The sequence below is a fragment of the Triticum dicoccoides genome, chromosome 7B (genome assembly GCF_002162155.2).
Source record: "Triticum dicoccoides isolate Atlit2015 ecotype Zavitan chromosome 7B, WEW_v2.0, whole genome shotgun sequence".
Classification (NCBI taxonomy): Eukaryota; Viridiplantae; Streptophyta; class Magnoliopsida; order Poales; family Poaceae; genus Triticum; species Triticum dicoccoides.
The window spans coordinates 122,288,577-122,308,671 of NC_041393.1; the positions used below are offsets into that span (position 1 = coordinate 122,288,577).

General features: G+C 52.2%; 1 protein-coding gene and 1 long non-coding RNA gene across 2 annotated transcripts; one reads left to right on the forward strand and one right to left on the reverse strand.

Annotated features, from left to right (window-relative positions):
• Nucleotides 1–1,388: 1,388 nt before the first annotated feature.
• LOC119341439 (protein ALTERED XYLOGLUCAN 4-like) lies at nucleotides 1,389–3,535 on the reverse strand. Its single transcript, XM_037613311.1, has 2 exons — nucleotides 3,136–3,535; nucleotides 1,389–2,764 (listed from the first exon to the last, which is right to left on the reverse strand). The coding sequence occupies exons 1-2, from the start codon at nucleotides 3,410–3,412 to the stop codon at nucleotides 1,692–1,694; spliced, it is 1,350 nt and encodes a 449-aa protein (XP_037469208.1). The 5' UTR covers nucleotides 3,413–3,535; the 3' UTR covers nucleotides 1,389–1,691.
• An 847-nt stretch (nucleotides 3,536–4,382) lies between these two features.
• On the forward strand, nucleotides 4,383–5,061 carry LOC119339731. Its single transcript, XR_005164196.1, has 2 exons — nucleotides 4,383–4,723; nucleotides 4,817–5,061. It is a non-coding gene; the product is annotated as an uncharacterized LOC119339731 (long non-coding RNA).
• Nucleotides 5,062–20,095: the final 15,034 nt, after the last annotated feature.

Genomic DNA, 20,095 nt, shown 5'->3' on the forward strand with positions numbered 1-20,095 from the left:
CAGCTCCGGCTCGGACTCCGGCTGCGGCTCTGGGTCAGCCTTGACAAGGCGTCAGGGAGGGGACGGCGGGGCCACCGGCGGCACCACGCAATCACCGACGGCGGAGAGGGCAAGGGCCTGCGCCATGGCCGCCTCGTACCAAGCTTCCTCTTCTTCTGCCGCCTCCGCCCTGTGCCGCTCGTCCTCCTCGATCTCCCAGGAGACGGCCACAAGGGCCGCCTGGTCTTCCTCCCTGAGATGAGCGGTGGCGATGGCACGCTGCGGTCGACCTCCCGCACGCCGCGTCGCCTCGCCTCCTTGTGCTCAAAGGCAAACCAGTGCGCTCAGTTGGGCGAGTCGAAGGCGTACACCTCGTCGCAGCGCTGCTCCGGCGTCAGGAGCGCCCGCCGACGACGCACCTCCTCCGCATGCGCCCTAGCCGACCGCGGCGCCGCCGGCACTGGGATCCTTTCAGGATCCAGATGCTAGTCGTGCGGCAGCGTCACGTCGGGATACGGCAGCGACACGCGGTGGCGCCAGTGCCATTCCGCCTGGTGCACGGGCATGTTCACCCGCTGCCGCAGCCGGCGAGCCGGCACAAGCGGAGGCGGGGTGAACTCCATGGGGAAGGAGACGAGGGGGCCTTGCCCTTCGACTTGCTGCTGCTGCCGGAGAAGAGCCTCATTTGGATGGCTGGGGTGGCTAGGGTTTGCTTGCCGGCGACGGGGGAGCGAGTGTGGCCTAGATGGGTGCGGGAAGTGGATGAGGACGGCCCCGCCACACGGTCGACTTAAAAAAGGACGCCCGCCGTTGCTGACGCGTGGGCCAGGGGTCATAAATTAAGCTGACCGATGAGGGGACGGGTAGTTGGGCGACCGCCAGGTGGGGCCGCAGCGGACGTCGAGAAGGCGCGCGTGGCGTCCGTTCCGCATCCGCGCCGACGCATTTGGGGCGGAAATTTGAGCCGCAAATGCGTCGGCGCTGACGCAAAGCGGACGCGTTTTGGGTTTGGGTCGGCGCGTTGGGCCTTCACTTTTGTCTGCGCCGACCCAAACAAACGACGGCAGACGAAATGGGTCGCCCTGTTGGAGTTGCTCCAATATTTCTAGTTCTGCTGTTTGCTTGGAACAGTGCTTTCAGAAACATCAATCCCCAAAATTGTTCCTCTTGCAGTACTACCAAGATATCCCCAAACGAAACTGCTTCACAGACGACTCTTCCCGCACGACCTCCGAACGATGCTGCCTCCCCAACTGCGCTCCTGCATGCACTCTTGCTGCTTGCGCTGCCACGTACGAATCGTGCGGGCATCGGCCGCGCATTCGTCGTGTGTATAGCAGCGCTGATCCCCAAAATGAGACGAGGGAAGGATGTGATGACTGGGCATTGATTTCGGCGGCTAATAAGAATGAAAAAGAGAGCCCAGGCAGGCAAAACACAACCCTGATAACTAGCAGTCTGTTTCTGAAAATTACAACTTACAGATTCGTCAGCAAATTAGACCTTCTAGGACCTCAAAGCAATTCATACTCCCAGCATACCAAAGCACACCACAGCACATCACGACCTATCTCGTACCCTAATCCTCTGACCGACGAGCAAAAGAATCATTACGCATCACGCACGCTCACTGGCCCAAAATTCTCGGTTCCTAGATCGCAGACACAACTCAGCGCACGATCAGAGATGTCACCAACTCACGATCATGGCGGTCACCCCGCGACGGTCTGTAGCAGGATCTCGTTGAACGTGTCGATCGGGCCGGGCATGCACCAGTGCACGCAGTCGTTCTGCACCCGCGCGTCCGCCCCGCCGGCGAACGGGTCGCTGCGCATGTACGGCCCCGGGTGGCCGTCCGGCCGCAGGTTGGCCAGCTTCGTCACGTCGAGCGCCGCAAACCGCAGGGGCCCGTCGCCGGCGTGGGCGGCCACCGCCTCCAGGACGGTCTTCCTCATCTCATTCTCCGTGTAGCCCAGCTCCTTCTCGTCCTCCCTGTACGGGTGTCTCCTGGGGCACGCGCCGGCCTTGTCCCAGTCCCCCTCGAAGTGCGCCGGCGAGAACGTGGTGACCGCGACCACCTTCCTGTCCGCGCCGTGCCGCCGGGCGACCTCGGCGAGCGTGCGGTGCACGGCTTCCTTGAACACGCCGAAGAAGGCCGTCTCGGTGAGGTTGAGGTCCGCGCAGTCGTGGCAGCCCACGACCCTGCCGCCGTCGTGGTAGACGCCGGGGATCAGGAACCAGTGCCCGACGGACAGGACGGCCGCGTCGACCGCGCCCAGCTGCGACATCCACCGCTCGTCGAACGAGTCGAGGAACACGTTGTTGTGCCGCACGCCGTCCTGCTCCGCCTTCTCGACGACCCTCACCAGGAGCGGCGACCAGAAGATGGACACGGTGGCGTTGTACTCCCGGAAGACCCACCGCCGGAACTTGTTCTCCTCGCCGTCCCGGTACACGAGGTCCGGCCGGGAGCGGGAGGCGAGGAGGCAGAGCAGCGACTCGCCCTGGTTGCGCGCCATGGAGTCGCCGACGAAGGCCAGGTGCCTGTTGCGGAGCCAGCGGAGGAACGCCTCCGGGGAGAAGGCGGGGAGGTGGCACCGCCGCGGCCGCCACCGCCAGTGGAGGTACCCGGTGTCCGGGCGGCCGTGCGCCATGCAGTTCTGGCCGTCCTTGATGGTGCCGCAGCTCGTCCCGTCGTACAGCGGCGGGCGCCCGTCCGGCACCCACTCGCCGTCGGAGTAGTCGCACGCCGGCGACGCGGATCCTGACGCCGACACGTCCCCGCCTGCTCGGGCCAACACGACAATGAAACATTTAGTACTGCTATCTACTACGCCAAACTGCCATTTCTTGCCCAAACAATCTCCCAGGAACCAAAAATGCTGCACAAGCGGGTGAAATCACATGCCACATTTCAACCGTAAAACCACCATGGCCACTATTTATTGAGCTTATCAAGAGCGCCTTTTATAAATACTTCTACTCCAGAAAACGGCAAGAAAAAGGGGGGAAATTTATCATCGAAGCAGAACGGAATCCGCTCGAGGGAAAGCTCAATCGACCAGCTAAATCGCCCAGAGATGAATCCGCACAGCACATTGCAGCTCGCGAGGGCCACCGGGAGAAATCAATCGATTGGAAAACCTAGCATCGTACCTTGAGTTTCCCCCAATGCCAACACTTCGCCCCCTCGGCCGGGAGGGGGCGGGGGCAGCTGCTCCTCAAGCGCATTGACGGGCGCGTGCCCGTGCTGGGACGGCGCCGCCTCTCGCGCCAGGAGCGGCGGCTTGGGCGCGGCCAGCGGGTTGAAGAGGAGGTAGTGGAAGAGCGCGAGGGGGAGGAGGGCGTAGAGGATGTAGGTGAGGAATTGCTTCCTGGGGAGCGAGAAGGGCGTGTTCTGGAGGTGGTGGCTCTGCGGGAAATTGGTGCCCATGGCTGCGTGGGGGGAGCTATGTTTGTGCACGGGGAGAGGGAACCATGGCGGACGGGGCACGGGTCAAGAAGGGGATCGAGGGAGAGGGGAATCCTCGCGAACACAAATGTTTTTTTTTCCTACTGTCTTCTTTTCTGCGACAGACAGAGAGAAAGAATGTTTTCTCTACTGGCCGCTGTCCCACATTATTGGGTTTTTTAAATGGCTGCTTGTTGGGCCCGATTCACATAGCCCAAACAGCCTACGGCAGTGTTTTTCTCTTTGACCAAAGGCATAGCAGTGCTGTGTTGATATACTCTCCTGAAAAATGTCTATTCAGCTTTTTTTTTTTGCGGGTGAAATGTCTATTCAGCTTTGGTTCTAACAATTGGCAAGGTTTAAGCGGGAGTTCGATGAGACCGATTGAGAGCCGGTTCTAAATAAGTCACCAACTTATAAGTCAGGTGATTTAAAATCAGTGACTTATAAGTCATGCCTGTTTGGTTATCATCTATTTTTAAGTCACTTGACAACACTTTCTCACATCAATACACATCATGCATGTGGTGGGACCCACACAAAAGAGGGTGACTTATAAGTTTTAAGTTGGGGTGGAGCAACTTATGACTTAGGCCCTGTTTGGTTTCAATAAGTCACCTGACTTATAAGTCAGATGATTTAAAACTAGTGATTTATAAGTCACGCTTGTTTGGTTGTCACCTGACTTATAAGTCATCTGACATACCTTTCCACACCAATCAACATCATGCAGGCGATAGGGGTGGACATATAACCCGAGAACCGATTTATCGAACCGATTTAAGCTGGACCGAAGCCGAAGTGACCGAAACCGAAACCTTCGGTACAAAGCTCGGTTAGCAATTCTAAAAGACCGAATTAAGTTCGGTGAATTCGGTCTGTACCCTCGATCCACCGAACTGACCGAAACACCGAGGCCCGACACCTAATACCTATCTTGCCAGCTGCCGCACAACCGCAGCCCCGCACGTACGTAGGGAACTAGCGCATCCTCCTGCCCTCCTCCCAAAACTTCGCTTATCCCGAATCGCCTCCTCCCAAAATCACGACACAGATCGACCCTTGCCCTCCCAGGACCGCAAGTCTCGCGTCCGTAACCTGTACCTTCCATGGCCGCTTGATTTCCTGTCTCCTGGGCATCCTACATGAGGTCCGATGCCTCGCTACATGAGGTCCTCTGTCCGCCACACCGGCAGCGGCGGCCGGTCAATTTCCGCAGAAGAAGTTGGATGCTGCAAGCCGTAACAAGTGGCTGGACGAATTCTGCATCGAACACTGCTGCTTGCCTGCGACGTAAGTACGCTACTTGATTTCTATTCTATCATATTCTTATTCCATCCAGATCCAAGTTCGTGATTTGATCCTTGTTGTGAGGGCAATGATAAGCAAGATGTGCTGCAAGTCAACCATTGGTGACAGTTGAAGAATAAGCAATCAAGCTTGAAGTTTAGATGATGGGAGATTAGCAGATGGCAGCGGCGAGGTTGTACTTATCCTGTTCGAAAAGCTTCTTGCTGATTGCCTGCTTCTTTTTATCAAACTTAAGTGTTAAGTCAGACTTATCAGTGTATCATGTGTGCTAAACTTAATTTTTGAGTCGAATCTGCTATGTTTACTGTCATTCTTGTCTATTTGAGAACGGTGTGATACAGTACAGGTGATATGCTGACAATATTTTCTGTGCATAATATGCAGCTAATCGCCTGCTGTGAAAATTTGTAGTTGATCATTTGTAAGCCTGCATGTTGTCTGTTGGTGCAGTTTGTGGCTATCTGAAGCTTTTCTCGGCCTCCTTTTTTCGTCAGAGCAAGTTGTGCGCCTGTGCCTGTCTCTCACGTTTGTTTGTTATGCCAACCCATCTAGCATCAGCAGCTATATATAATATATTATATCCGACCATCCAAGCCTACCCCAACGCCCCATCTTTCCAGTAGCAGGTTTGTTCGGTGCAGACCCGACGACCGAACCGAACGATCCAGACACCGAACTCTCGGTTATGTTAATTGGTAGAGACTGATCGGTTCATATTTGCTGAGAACCGAAAATAAAAAAATACCGAAGCACCGAACCGAACGGTTCGGGGAACCGAATGCCCACCCTCCTAGACCCATGCAAAAGGGGTGACTTATAAGTTTTAAGTTGGGTGAAGCAACTTATGACTTATAAGTTGGGGTGACTTATAAATCGGGTCTATTTGATAAAATAAGTTACTTTTTTCACTTTTCAACTTATAAGTTGGTGACTTATTTGGAACCAAACAGGCCTTGTAAGTTAGGATGGCTTATAAGTTGGATCTGTTTGGCAAAATAAGTCATTTTATTCATTTTTCGACTTATAAGTAGGTGATTTATTTGGAACCAAACCGGCATTGATTGTCCTTTGGCTGGAGCACGTCGAGACGTTGAAACCGTGAGGGTGGGCTGGTAGGTATCTGCGTCCACACCATCGTTTCAGAGATCAGAACTGCAAGTGCCATGGGATCTTGCCGTGCTGGTGGTTGGACGTCCATCGAGTCATCCAGGACGTCGGCAGGGGACAGAAGCCCAAGACGTCGGACCGGTGGTGTCGTGGGAGCTCATGGGCTCTGCACCTACTCAGCGGGCATCAAGGCAGGATTCACGTAAATATTTGGACCAGATACTTCCAGAGAGCGCCGGTTATAATATTCTGCGGTGCAGTGTTTTTTGGATTTCGCTACGAACCGAACGTCAGATTTGAAGCATGGCAAATCAAACACCCGAGATGCCAAATTATATTGTGTCACTCATGCGGATTAGCGAACGTTTGATTTGCTGTGCCTAAAAACATGACATCAGATTTTTAGTCTTCGTATTTTTTACGGCTTTGAAATAATTTTGTACTCCCTCCGTCCAAAATTCTTGTCTTAGATTTTTTTTCCCATGGAAAATTTTCGTATATCCTGAATGTTATGTTCATATTTTGTTTATATAAGTTGTTGTCCATCACGTCTGGCATCCTTGTGTCAGGGGAGAGCTTGACCTTCCGTTCTCTCACCTTCATCGCGGATGGGGCAAGTCGGTTCGACATCAACCCACCGTCCTTCTCTGATCACATCATTTTCTTTGAGTCACCCACGTTCGTCATCGACCACTACGGCGATCTCCGACTCCGTGTTCCACTACCCCGGCGGACTCCACAAAAACTGGCATCGATTTGCCTCCTCCTTTCCTCGACGCCGCTGCCCCTTGCCGCCCACCACTGTTGGCCAAATAGTCATCTGCGGCTGGTGTCATTGTCATGGTGCCTCGCTGGCCCATCTTGCCTAAGCCACTTGTTAGACAATATTATGTAGCTACTGTATATAGTATGTATCTTGTATTTGTACGGTTGATGTACGTCTATATATATATGAGATAGCCATCCCTGTATTGGGTGTTGAGCAGTTTCCCAAACCCTAACTTTAGCATGGCATCAACCTAGGTCGGTTCTACATCTTCTGCTGCCCCTGGCGCCGCCGCCGCGCCGGCCTCTGTTTCGTCGTTCCTGTCGTTGCGTCCGCTGGTTTCGGTGTACTCCGACCCGTCCTCCATGATCGGTGCCGCCTCGGATCAGCCGCCGCCACCGGACACGTCCACCAAACCTCCGCTTGGGCTGGCGCCTCCGATCCGGCGTGTATGGATTAGCTCCTGCATGGTGCTCCTGTTCCGCAGGTCTCCTATGATTACTACTCACCTACGCCCGTGATGCAATACGAGGCTGCACTGATCCGTCCTACACACGCAATGCATTACGCGGCTGCGCCGGTCCGTTCTGCGACCGCGATGCAACACTATAGCATCTCCAGCCGCGCCCCCAACAAGCCCTTCCCAGGCGTTTTTGCCGCGCTGGCGCCTAAAAATCTGCCCAGTCGCGTTCCCAGAAGCCCGTTTTTCGCCGGCTCGGGCCGAAACTGGTGCCGGCGGACCCGGGCCGAACCCGGCGCGCTGGGGGACGCCGGCAGAAACGAAAAGGGGCGTGGGGCCGCTCTATCGACGAGTCGAGAGCCTCTTCCCGCTGTTTCTCTTCCCGCTTTTCCCCACTTCCCTCCCATTCTCTCCATTCCCCCACCAATCTCCCTCCCGCTCGCCGCTCGCCTCCGAGCCGACCGCCATGCCGCGGAAGAAGTACGTGATCCCCCGCGCCACGACAACCGTGACCGCCTCCTCCGTCGCCCAGCCGAAGCAGAGGAAGCCGAGGGCGCCACCGTCCAAGCCACCGGGCATGACAAACGCCGAGTGGAGGACGGACGTTTAGCGACGGAGGCTGTCACCGCCGACTGGCGGAACAGGGCAATCGCCAAGAAGGCCCATGAAAACGCGGCGCATGCGGCTGCGGCTGCGACGGACCAAGCCGAGGCCGAGGCTACTCGCGTGGGGATGATGAATCCACCCGGCGGCCACGCCCAGTACGCGCCCTGGAGCCAGCAAAGCGTCGGTTCTCCGTCCGGCTTCTCGTCGTCGCCGCAGCCATGGGGATGCACGTCGTCGCCGGGCTACGGCGACGGGGACGCGCATGGTGGGTTCAACCCCAACATCACCTTCCCCCATGGACACCCGGCCCAGTGCACGCCCTCACCCGCCTTCGCCGGCGTGCAGTACCCTCCATACAACTACTCACCGTCGGCTTACGTGTCTTCCCCGACGCCCCCTCTCCATCGTGGCGCGCTGCCCTTCTCACACCTCGCGACACTGACGCCGACATGGACGACATCATCGCGACAGGCTCGGCCGCGGCTGCCGCGTCTCTCGGGTTCGCTACCCCGAACGACACGGTGGATCTCAGCGGCGGCATGGACGACGAGCTCGACTACGGCGAGGAGGAGCGGAGGAGTAGGAGGAGGACAACGACGAGGAGGAGGAGGAGGAGGAGGAGGAGCCGGTGACTGTTCCGACGAGAAGGCGCAAGAAGAAGAAGAGTGCGGCCAGGACCGGCGAGTCGCGCATCAAGTGGGCGTCCAAGGAGCAGGAATGCCTCGTCGAATCATGGAAAGTCGTCTGCCTCGACCCGACCACCGGCACGAACGAGAGCATCAAGAGATACTGGGAGCGCATCAAGGCCAAGTCCGACGAGTGCAAGCTCGTCGACCCCTTAAAGGCGTCTACATGCAGCGCGGGGCGAAGGCAATGGCGAACCATTGGGGTCTCATCCAGGCGGCGTGCAACAAATGTCATGGGATTGTCGAGGAGATCGTGGCTCTCCCAGAGAGCGGCTCCAACGTTGAGGATCAGGTATGGCATGCCGGTTGTTGGGGAACATAGTAATAATTCAAAATTTTCCTACGTGTCACCAAGATCAATCTAGGAGATACTAGCAATGAGAGAGAGGGAGTGCATCTTCATACCCTTGAAGATCGCTAAGCGGAAGCATTACAAGAACGCGGTTAATGGAGTCATACTCATGGCGATTAAAATCACGGAAGATCCGATCTAGCGCCAAACGGACGGCGCCTCCGCATTCAACACACGTACAACTCGGAGACGTCTCTTCCTTCTTGATCCAGCAAGGGGAGAGGAGAATTTGAGGGATAACTCCAGCAGCACGACTGCGTGGTGGCGATGGAGCTTGTGGTTCCCCGGCAGAGCTTCGCTAAGCACTACGGAGGAGGAGGAGGAGGAGTTGGAGGAGGAGAGGGCTGCGCCAGGGGAAGGGGTACCCTGCCCTCTCTCTCCCTTACTATATATAGGGGGAAGGGGGAGGAGGAGGCGCCCTAGGGTTTCCCTAGGGGAGGGGCGGCGGCCACAGGGGAAACCCTAGATGGGTTTGGGCGCCCCCACCCCTAGGAAACTTGCCCCCCAAGCTGGGAGGGGTGGCTGCCCTAGGGGAGGCGCCCCCACCTCTCCAGGTTACGTGAGATGGGGTGGGAGGGGCACTCAACCACTTAGTGGGCTGATGTGCCCCCTCCCCTTGGCCCATAAGGCCCCCCAACGCTTGCCGGGGCCTCCGAAACCACTTTCGGACACGCTGGTCGTCACCCGATACCCCCGGAACAATTCTGGACTCCAATACCCTTTGTCCAATATATCGATCTTCACCTCCGGACCATTCCGGAGTTCCTCGTCATGTTCGGGCTCTCATCTGGGACTCCGAACAACCTTTGGTAATCACATACTATTTCCCATAACAACTCTAGCATCACCGAACCTTAAGTGTGTAGACCCTACGGGTTCGGGAACCATGCAGACATGACCGAGACATCTCTCCGGCCAATAACCAAAAGCGGGATCTAAATACCCATATTGGCTCCCACACGTTCCGCGATGATCTCATTGAATGAACCACGATGTCGGGGATTCAATCAATCCCGTATTCACTACAAAAAAGACACATCCATGACATTTTGGGTCGAACGATTTTTTTTCTGTCATACATATGACACTTCTATGACGATAATTGTGACAAAACCCGGTATCATCATAGATGTGGTGGGCTCCTACTTCTATGACAAAAAATCATGACAGAAAAATGGGCTTTTCTTCCTGGGCGGGCCGGAGACGCAGCTGCATGACATTCTTTGGGCCGTCCATGATGGAAAAAACTGTGGTAGAAGCGAGGGGGAGGAAAATTTTGGGGAGTTGCCGGTTACGGTGGGAGGCCGGGGGCCGAGCGATGCATGTTTCTCTCGTACACGTGCGAGGCGTTGGCTCTAACTGAACCTGAGCGAGGCGTTGGGCTCTAACTGAACCCGAGCGATTGCACTGCAGGCTACACGTTACTGAACCCGACAGATCGATCGATGGCTGTTAACTGAACCCGATGGAGCGATTCCTTCGCTACTACTGCTAACTGAAGCCGATCGATTGGATGAACAGTGAGCGTTGCCGGGGGGTTGGATGAACAGTGAGTGGTGGCGTTGCCTCTGGATGAACAGGACCCCGTGGTGTGGAGGGCTGGATGAACAGTAGACAGTGGAGGGGTGGTTGAACAGGACCCCGTGGTGTGGAGGGCTGGATGAATAGTAGACGATGGAGGGCTGGATGAACAGTAGACGGTGGAGGGGTGGTTGAACAGTAGCCGGTGGAGTAGCGCGCGGTGGAGGCTGGATGAACAGGAGCCCGTGGAGGCTGGAGGAGGTCGACGGTAGCCCGTGGAGGCTGGAGGAGGTCGACGGTGGAGATGAACAGTATCCCATGGAGTCCCGTTTTGCGGTACGCCACACCCATCCCGATGAACAAGACCCCCGTTTCGACCGTAGCGCTCCAACACAAGTCCGTTTCGTCCGCTTTGCGGTACGCCACACCCCTCCCGATCAACAGGACCCACGTTTCGACCGTAGGAGGTCCGTTTCCTCCGTTTTGTGGTACACCACACCCCTCCCGATCAACAGGACCCCGTTCCGAACGTAGGAGGTCCGTTTCCTCCGTTGTGCGATACGTCAGGCTTCGTTTCCATCGCCTGTTCCGTCCAAGCCCTCCCGATGAACATGACCACACATTCCATTCCGACCCAGCCGGTTGGCTCCCCATGAACACGGCGACGACGCTGTTTCTCTGTTCCGACCCAGCCATGTACGTATGCACGAGTAGGCGTTCGCGACCCTGCCCGTATGTACGTACGTGGCTGTATTTTCTTTCTTACAGCCTCGCCGCTGTACGTACGTGTACATGCTACGTGCGCGCCTCTACTACGACACTTGCGTGCCTCTACTACGACATGTGCGCGCCTCTACAACGACCAGTATGTACGTACATGTTTGCGACCAGAATGACAACCCTACGTATGCTTCGACCAGGTGGGTCCCGACTGTCAGGCACTTCCTTGCCTGCGAAGATGTAGCTGGTGGGTCCCAGCAGTCAGGGGGCGAATTGTTTTTTTTGCCCGGACGCACTTCCTTGCGTGCGAAGATGTAGCTGGTGGGTCCCAGCAGTCAGGGGGAAACGTTTTTTTCACGAAATACGGTGGCCCATCCGGTGGGTCCCCGCTGTCAGGTGGAGGAATAATTATTTTGCGTGTAATAAGGAGGCACTTCCTTGCTGCGGCCGTGGACCCAGCTGTGAGCCTCTCCACGTATAGTCCACGTCCGGTGGAAGCCATTCCTTGACCACGTTGACCACGCAGCACCGAGAGCACCAGGGCGGTGGATGACAGCAAGGCCTAGGAAGGGGACGACGCGGAGCCGGGGAAGACACGGCAGTGGATGCCCACGCATAGAGGAGTACGAGGGTTCACTAGTTCGCTGCGGTGTGAGGCTGCCATCGCCGCAGAATAACAGGGGGTGTGGGTGAGTAGAGGGATGGCCTGGCCAGCGGTGGGAGTAGTAGGGGGCAGTGAGGCCTCCGCCGCATCGCAGCCGGCCACAGGAGGCAGGAGCACGAGGCACGATCGGCGCTGGTTTGGGCGGCTGGAGCAAGAAGACCAGAGGTTGAAGAAGCACTACGACCATTCGATGGACATCGTACGGTCACTGGAGCTAGAATCGTGCATATTGACTAAGTTGACAAAGCCCTCCGTCCCCTCAACTTAGTAGGCCCACAAGTCAGCCTGCCACTATACTGGGTCACAGCTAACAGGGGGAGTATTCATTTTTTTGTGCGTAATAAGGAGGCACTTCCTTGCGTGCGAAGATATAGCTGGTGGGTCCGAGCTGTCAGCGGCGGTAATGTTTTTTCGCGAAATACAGAGGCCCTTTCGGTGGGTCCCTGATGTCAGGTGGAGGAATCATTATTTTGCGTGTAATAAGGAGGCATTTCCTTGCGTGCGGCCGTGGACCCAGCTGTCGGCCTCTTCATGTACAATCCACTTCAGATGCATGTCGGTCGTTGACCACGTTGGCCAGGCCGCGCCGAGAGCACCAGGGCGGTGGACGACAGCGAGGCCTAGGAAGGGAACGACACGGAGGCAGGGAAGACTCGGCAGTTGTTTCCCACGCGGAGGGGAGTACGACTGTACGAGGGTTTACTGGTTCGTCTGCCATCATTGGAGAATAACAGCAGGTGTGAATGAGTAGATGGATGGCTAGGCCAGCGATGGGAGTACGGTGGGGCGTTTAGGCCTGCACGACAGCACAACCGGCCGTGGGGAGGAGGGAGCAGGCAGTCCCGCCGGCGCTTGTTTGAGCGGCTGGAGCAGGAAGAGCAGAGATTGAAGAAGCACGACAGTCGTTGGATGGACATCCAACAATCACTGCTTGTGCGTCAACCTTTTTTTTAGGAAAGCCTCAAATATGTGGAAAACAGCATACAACCCATCTGCCATTATTTCTAATAATTTATAGTCCATTTGCTAATTCTTAAGGGTTTTTTTGGAGCCCATATTCTTTTTGTTAGCATTACAGCCCATATTGTGGCCACGGTTAAAAAATTATACGAAATTTTGCATATTTCGGTGCGGTCCGAACTGTTTTTAATCCCGAAATTTCAACTCACATTCAAACTGATTTTAAAAATAAATGTATATCAATATAAAATCCAACAAATTCTCCACGCATAAAAATTAATGTAATTTAAAATCTCGAAATAAAAAAAAGATATTTGAAACTAATTGTCGGTTTGATGTGTTTTAAAAATGTACAACCCATTTCTCATTACTGATAGGCCATTTTCTCGGCCAGCCGAATGAAGCTCTCCTGGTCTTGAAAGATTTGCAGCCCAACAGGCCTGACAAAGCGACTTACTTGGCAAATCACAAAAAAACTGGGTTGTGGCCTTGGACCCAGCTGTCAGCATCTCCACGTACAGTACTCTTCCGATGGAAGTCGGTCGTTGACCACATTGACCACGCCGCGCCGAGAGCACCAAGGCGATAGACGACGGCGAGGCTTAGGAAGGGGACGACGCAGAGCCGGGGAAGACGCGGCAGTGGATGCCCACGCGGAGAGGAGTACGAGGGTTCACTAGTTCGGCTGCGGTGTGAGGCTGCTGTTGCCGCAGAATAACAGGGGGTGTGGGTGAGTAGAGGGATACCCTGGGCCAGCAGTGGGAGTAGTAGGGGGCGGTGAGGCCTCCACGGCATCACAGCCGGCCACGAGAGGCAGGAGCACGCGACACGACCGGCGCTGCTTTGGGTGGCTGGAGCAAGAAGACGAGAGGTTGAAGAAGCACTATGGCCGTTGGATGGACATCGTACGGTCACTGAAGCTAGAATCGTTCATATTGACTAAGTTGACAAAGCCCTCCGTCCTCGTCAACTTAGGCCTTGTACAATGGGAGGTGCTTAGAAAAATAAACCGGATTTTTCTGAAGTACCGGTGCTTATTTCTACAGGAGAGACGCTTAGTTAAGCGTCTATCCTGTACAAATAAGCACCGGTGCTTAGAAAAAGTCTGGTTTATTTCTCTAAGCACCTCCCATTATACAAGGCCTTAGTAGGCCCACAAGTCAGCCACCCACTATGGTGGGTCCCAGCTAGCAGGGGTATTCATTTTTTGGTGCGTAATAAGGAGGCACTTCCTTGCGTGTGAAGATATAGCTGGTGGGTCTGACCTATCAGCGGGGGGGGGGGACGTTTTTTATTATTATTTTGTAAGAACTTTCAACTTACGAAATAAAATATCATTTTAATTTGATGAGTTAATAGTACGTGGGGTGCTATTATTTTTTAGGCTAGACGTGGGACAATTGAGTTGGTTCTAGGGGAAAGTACTGGGAGAAAACTCAGTTTACATCAAAAAAGAAAGTGGGAGAAAATTCAGAGACCTGCTGGGTCCACCTGAGGAGAGGAATATGTTGGGAGAAAGGAGATTCAAAGCATGGCAGCCGAGTGAACTAGTTTTTTTTACGGACAAGTGAACTACTTTACATACATAAGCAAATAGCCACTAAAAAAAGCAATCAGGTTAATGGGTTCTTAAAAGAAATATTTCGAACAAAACAGATAATTACGACACATAGGCTAATGCATGAAACACTCAGATGATAAAGGTGCTTATAAACAGATAAAGTACAACATCTAGACCTTCCTGGCACGCTTGATCATGACACTGCGGCTGTCCGTGTACTCGTCGGTCACGGGAAGCAGACACACCCTCATGTCCAAGATCTTCCTGTACATGTCGTAGCATGCGTATGCGTCCTTGGCCGCGTAGGTTATGTAGGCTAGATTCATAGGTACCTCCCACGTGTTCAAGTCGTCTTCTTTCATGTTGGCGTATCAGGGGTCGATGATGGTCTCAGCGAGGTCAACCACGGAGTCCTTCTCCTGCCCGCTGCTGATGATCTTGTATTGCTTCTGGATGTCGACAAGCTTGTTGCACCAGATGGCCGAATCGTCGCGTTCTTCCTTCTCTCCACCGTAGCAAAAGTGCAGTTGGCGCTGCCGATGAAACGGGCGAATGCTCCAGAACCTGGTGCAGCCATAGGACTGAGGCGAGGCAGAGCTTCACCGAGTCCGTATCGTTGGTGTACATCACATTCAACTTGGTGCAGCCATAGGACTGAACGGCGAACTAACTGCTTGCTGAAGTCCATATCCAGCAGGCTCACCCCTCGGATCGCCATTGGAGTCTCTTCGAGTGAACGAGTGTGTAGGCGGCGGCAGCAGTTCGTTTTTCAGCTCTTGGGGAACTAGATTCAATAGTAAGCTGATTGTGTACAGGCGACAACAGTTACTACCCCTCCCTCGTCCGCTACACGCCCGGTAGAAGATGCACCCTCGGCGCATTCAAACGCCTCCATTAAGAAACCTACTCCAGCCACACGTCGGTTCATGAGCGGGTCTGTATTGGTACTGTAATAACAGGAGTTAGTGGCCACTTTACTTAAATTTAATTAGCTTTAATAGAAATTTATACTTAAAACAAGCAATGCATTGGCTCGTTCTATCAGTGCCATGGGATCAACATGCACAACAATTAGAATTATTATTCTCAGGACGCACACGATCAACACATTTGTCGCACTTTCACAAAGATAATACTACCAAGTTCGAACTATTTGTTATGGTTGATGTCCTCAGCATCATCATGCCGTGTTTCCCAGCTTGCAAGATTCAGAACCAACAAATAAGATCCGAATAATAAGTACAACAAAGATGCCTACACATCTCATTGATTCCCAGCTTGCAAGATTCAGAACCAACAAATAAGATCCAAATAATAAGTACAACAAAGATGCCTACACATCTCATTGATTCCCAGCTTGCAAGATTCAGAACCAACAAATAAGATTCAAACAATAAGTACAACAAAGATGCCTACACATCTCATTGATTCCCAGCTTGCAAGATTCAGAACCAACCCATTAGAGCCTTTTGATAAAGTGAATATCGGGATTAAATTCATCTTGGCTAGCCATGTCATACAATCGAAGAACTTGGCGAATGCTCTTGACCATCACAACATCTGTAGTTGAGTATTCCCGTTTTCACAACATGTTTGCACAACACAAACAAGGAGACAGGAAAGCATGATTTCACTTTAATAGCGGCCTCCTTGAACTCAACCTCCAGCTCCACTAGGATGAGGTCTGCCTGGAGTTCCATGATTCAATTCATGCGCCTTTTTCTGCGGTTCACCTGAAATTAAGCAAAGATTGCATCATTCAGCTAGCAAGAAGTACTTGCTCTTGTGAGCTGGCGGGTTCTTCTTTAGTAGTTGCACTAAAATTGAGGAACATTAAGGTTGGCTGTCCGGCTCATGTAAGGTGCAACTATAATTTTCTTATACTTTTGTGTAGTTCCACTAAAATAAAGTGCCATTGTGGTGACAGTGACGACTCCATCTTGCAAAGGCTAATAAAATGTCGCACGAGATTACCAGCAGAACTTGACGGAGATTTTGGAAACTCCAATCACCATTTTGTGCAGTTCCACCAAAATTGAGAGATGTTGCCCACGTGACATTTTAGTTGAACTGCACAAGACACTCATTCCAAAAAAGTGTTTTGTGCAGTTCACCAAAAGGTCACAATAGCAAGAAGGTGAAATGGATATCCCTATCTGCACAAAATGATAGAAAGTAAATAGTTGTTGGTCAATAAGAATATAAGAAACATATACAAAATGAAAATAAGCATCTTAATTATGTTCATGGCAATCACGCAAGGACAGTAGAAATTTTAAAACGTCAGCAATGCTTCATGTTACCAGAAGCATTACGATCAACAATGAGATTCCTCAGATATGGGATTACTTTAATGGTGGCATTGCTTGTTTACCAGACACAGTAAATCAACAACAGCTAAAGAGTTGGTTTAAGGGCATGGGACCGTGGGGACACTAGGAACTCAGCAGCGTAAAGGAGCAACTTACTTATCATACTGGGGAAAACAACAGGAGTGCCATTTGTAACACAATTTAATTGCATCTTATCACTGGAGGCATTAGATTAACAATAACACTGGTTAGACATGTCCCTAAGGTAACAGTGTGATCGCTTCATTTTACATGCGCCCTTACATTAACAACAACAAAAGGTTGGTATAAGGACATGCGACAGTGGACACATCAACACAATGTACCTACAAGGAGGCATAAAGTGGTGATGCCGAGCTTGTTCACGCTATGTGAGGGCAGCAAACCTAATCCTGGAGACCTTTTACTATGTGAGGGCAGCAAATCTAATCCTGGAGACCTTTTACTATGTGAGGGCAGCAAATCTAATCCTAAGACCTTTTACTATGTGAGGGCAGCAAATCTAATCCTGAGACCTTTTACTATGTGAGGGCAGCAAATCTAATCCTGAGACCTTTTACTATGTGAGGGCAGCAAATCTAATCCTGAGACCTTTTACTATGTGAGGGCAGCAAATCTAATCCTGGAGACCTTTTACTATGTGATGGCAGCAAATCTAATCCTGGACATACTCTGTTGACATGTCCACCAGTCGCCACTTTCTATCTTTTTTTCAACCAATAATAGATCTGTTCCTTATCCAGTTTGTACTGCGTTTTCCCATTATTTCCCTTTTCAACCAAGAGACCGGTTGGGTATCCGGTCTCTACTACTTTCACCATATTATTTCCTCTTTGAATCAAGTCCTAGATTCATGCTACAACTTCCCCCCTTTCTTTGTTGTTTGAACAAAGCCCTAGATTCGAATGCATGAAGTAGCTTTACCTCTAATAATACTAAAAATTTAGGTGGCTTTGGAAGAGCTGATGGGAGTAGAAAAAGATGCACATGCAGACACGTGGGGAGCTGGAGCAGTAGAGCAAGGCCTCTTTCGAAGAACTTATACCTGAGGGTCGCCGGGATGTTGGCGGCGGCAGGTTGGATCTGCGAATAATACGGCAGGGAGGAAGAAGGGTCGGAGGACCTCCCGAGCCGGTGCTATGTCGGAGAGAACGACACGAGCAGAGGATCGGGCCCCTCAGGCAGTTGTGGGTTTCCTCCCTCGGCGGCGATGACCGCGTGAACGATGCACCTTTTAGTCCTCTACACACACCGGCCGAAGGGATCCGGCCGGATCTGTGACTAGCGGTGAGCAGAGAGAAAATGTCGCTACCGCTATCTTGTTTATATCTGGAGAGGATGAGAGAATGAAGAGAGCAACCCTACTAAAGCAAGCACTGAGGCCCCTGCATCCATATATAGTGGAGTGATTATCTTTTTTCTCTCCACAACAAGCATTTCAATTTGTGTACGTGGCATTAAAGAAAAGAAACTCTCTATTTAAGGTGACTACTCTACGACTCCTACTTACTACTACAGTATTGTTCACTTGTGCTCCCCGCCCCTCCATTCATTGAACAACCCCATGGGTGAATAAACATACAGTAAGTACTGTATTTATATAGAACGAACAAGCTCGAACTATTTTCGTGTAGTTAAAAGTTGAGGGTGGGGCTTTTCTCGGGCAGTACGCGCGACAGTTTTCGGGTAGGCGGTTTGATAGAGAGGCGAGGAGGATGAGCGAGTGGGGCTGTGCGATTTGACGGCGCATTACTGCTGGAAAGACTTGTGATATGACCACTCACTATAGTCATGAATTACTGGCGCTCCGACCGGGGTGATGCCCCCTTCCGTTTCGCGCTCTAATCTGGTGCATGACACGTCGACCCGGATGCTGGCTCTCCCACATGTCGGAGTAGTAAGAAGGAGCAAAGAATGATGCAGTATATACTAGTACTATACTACTCCCTCCGTTCCTAAATATAAGTCTTTGCAGAGATTTCACTATGGACCACATACGGAGAAAAATGAGTGAATCTACACATAAAATGCATCTATATACATCCGTATGTGGTCCACAGTGAAATATCTAGGAAGACTTATATTTAGGAACGGAGGGAGTACTACTCAGGTCGGAGGAGTGCGAACCACGGCAACCCAGTGAACCAGCCGTGTGAACCACGGTAGCCTAGTGAACCAGTAGTAGAAAACAATGTGGTGATATGGCCATAAAAAACAATGTGCTACGGTCCACACTGTAGCATGTACAGTAACACCCCTCTTTGTTTGGATCCCTGAGTTAGAGCTAGTTTGGGTTGAAATAGCCTCAAATTATCGAAACAAGAGGGGTTAGTTTGAGCTAGTTTGCTCTAACCCAGCTAAAAAAAACTAGCCCGGTGGAGAGGTTCTAATTGGGTTAGTTATCCTCGGGCCCAGTAAAAGAGAACTAAAAAAATCTCACCTGCCCGTACCAGATAGCTCCCCTAAAAAAATCTCACCTGCCCGCACGAGATCGCCCCCCCCTCTCGCACGACTCCTCTCTGTTCCCCATAGGGCCGCCCGCCCAAGCGCCGATCGCCCTCTCTCTCCTCCGGCCGCCCTCTCCTTCCGGCCTCCGCCGCCCTACTCCGGCCGCCCTCTCCCTCCGACCTTCGAAGGTCGACCCGCTCCCCCTTCACCAGTCATTTTTCTCCCTCTGTCGTGCACGACGGTGGCACATCTACCAGGGAGGTCGCGAGAGGGGTGAGTTTGTTCGTTCCTTCTCTGTCTCACGACCATACCATTGATCTTGCTTGCTCTAGCGCTAATTCTGATTTGGAAAAGTAGATCCTGATCAAACTTGCTATAGATTTGCGGTGCATGCATGGAATTGTTTGATGCTGCTTGAGGAGGTAATAAATCTTTCTAGAGGCCCAAAGATTCAGGTCACCTTTCTAGGTAATTCAATTTCAGGCTTGCATTATTTGTAGAGGCCCAAAGATTCAGTTCACCTTTCTAGGTATTTCAATTTCAGGCTTGCATTGTTTCTAGAGGCCCAAAGATTCAGTTCACCTTTCTAGGTATTTGAGTTTCAGGCTTGCATTATTTCTAGAGGCCCAAAGATTCAGTTCACCTTTCTAGGTATTTCAGTTTCAGGCTTGCATTATTTCTAGAGGCCCAAAGATTCAGTTCACCTTTCTAGGTATTTCAGTTTCAGGCTTGCATTATTTCTAGAGGCCCAAAGATTCAGTTCACCTTTCTAGGTATTTTAGTTACATGCTTGCATTATTTCTAGAGGCCCAAAGATTAAGTTCCCAGTCGGTGGCAAGCGGCCCTGCTACCCATGCCGGTGTCGACCTCAACTTGCAAGGGCCGGCGTCGGAGGGGTTCCTGGGGCTTGGGCTCTACAGAGCCTTCCTCCAGAGCGACGATGGCGAGCTCCTCCCTCGGTGCGTGAGGGGCTTCGGGCTCCCTCCCTATCGTGAACAACTTCCGTGATGAGTTATCTCATTATTTGTTTCATGAAGTGTTTTTTTATTTGTGAAGCTTGATTGACGACTTGTATGTTTAAGTGGGATATCTTATTTGTATGGACAAAGTAAAAATTATCATGTTTTGCATGCTTGATTTGTATAGATGGTT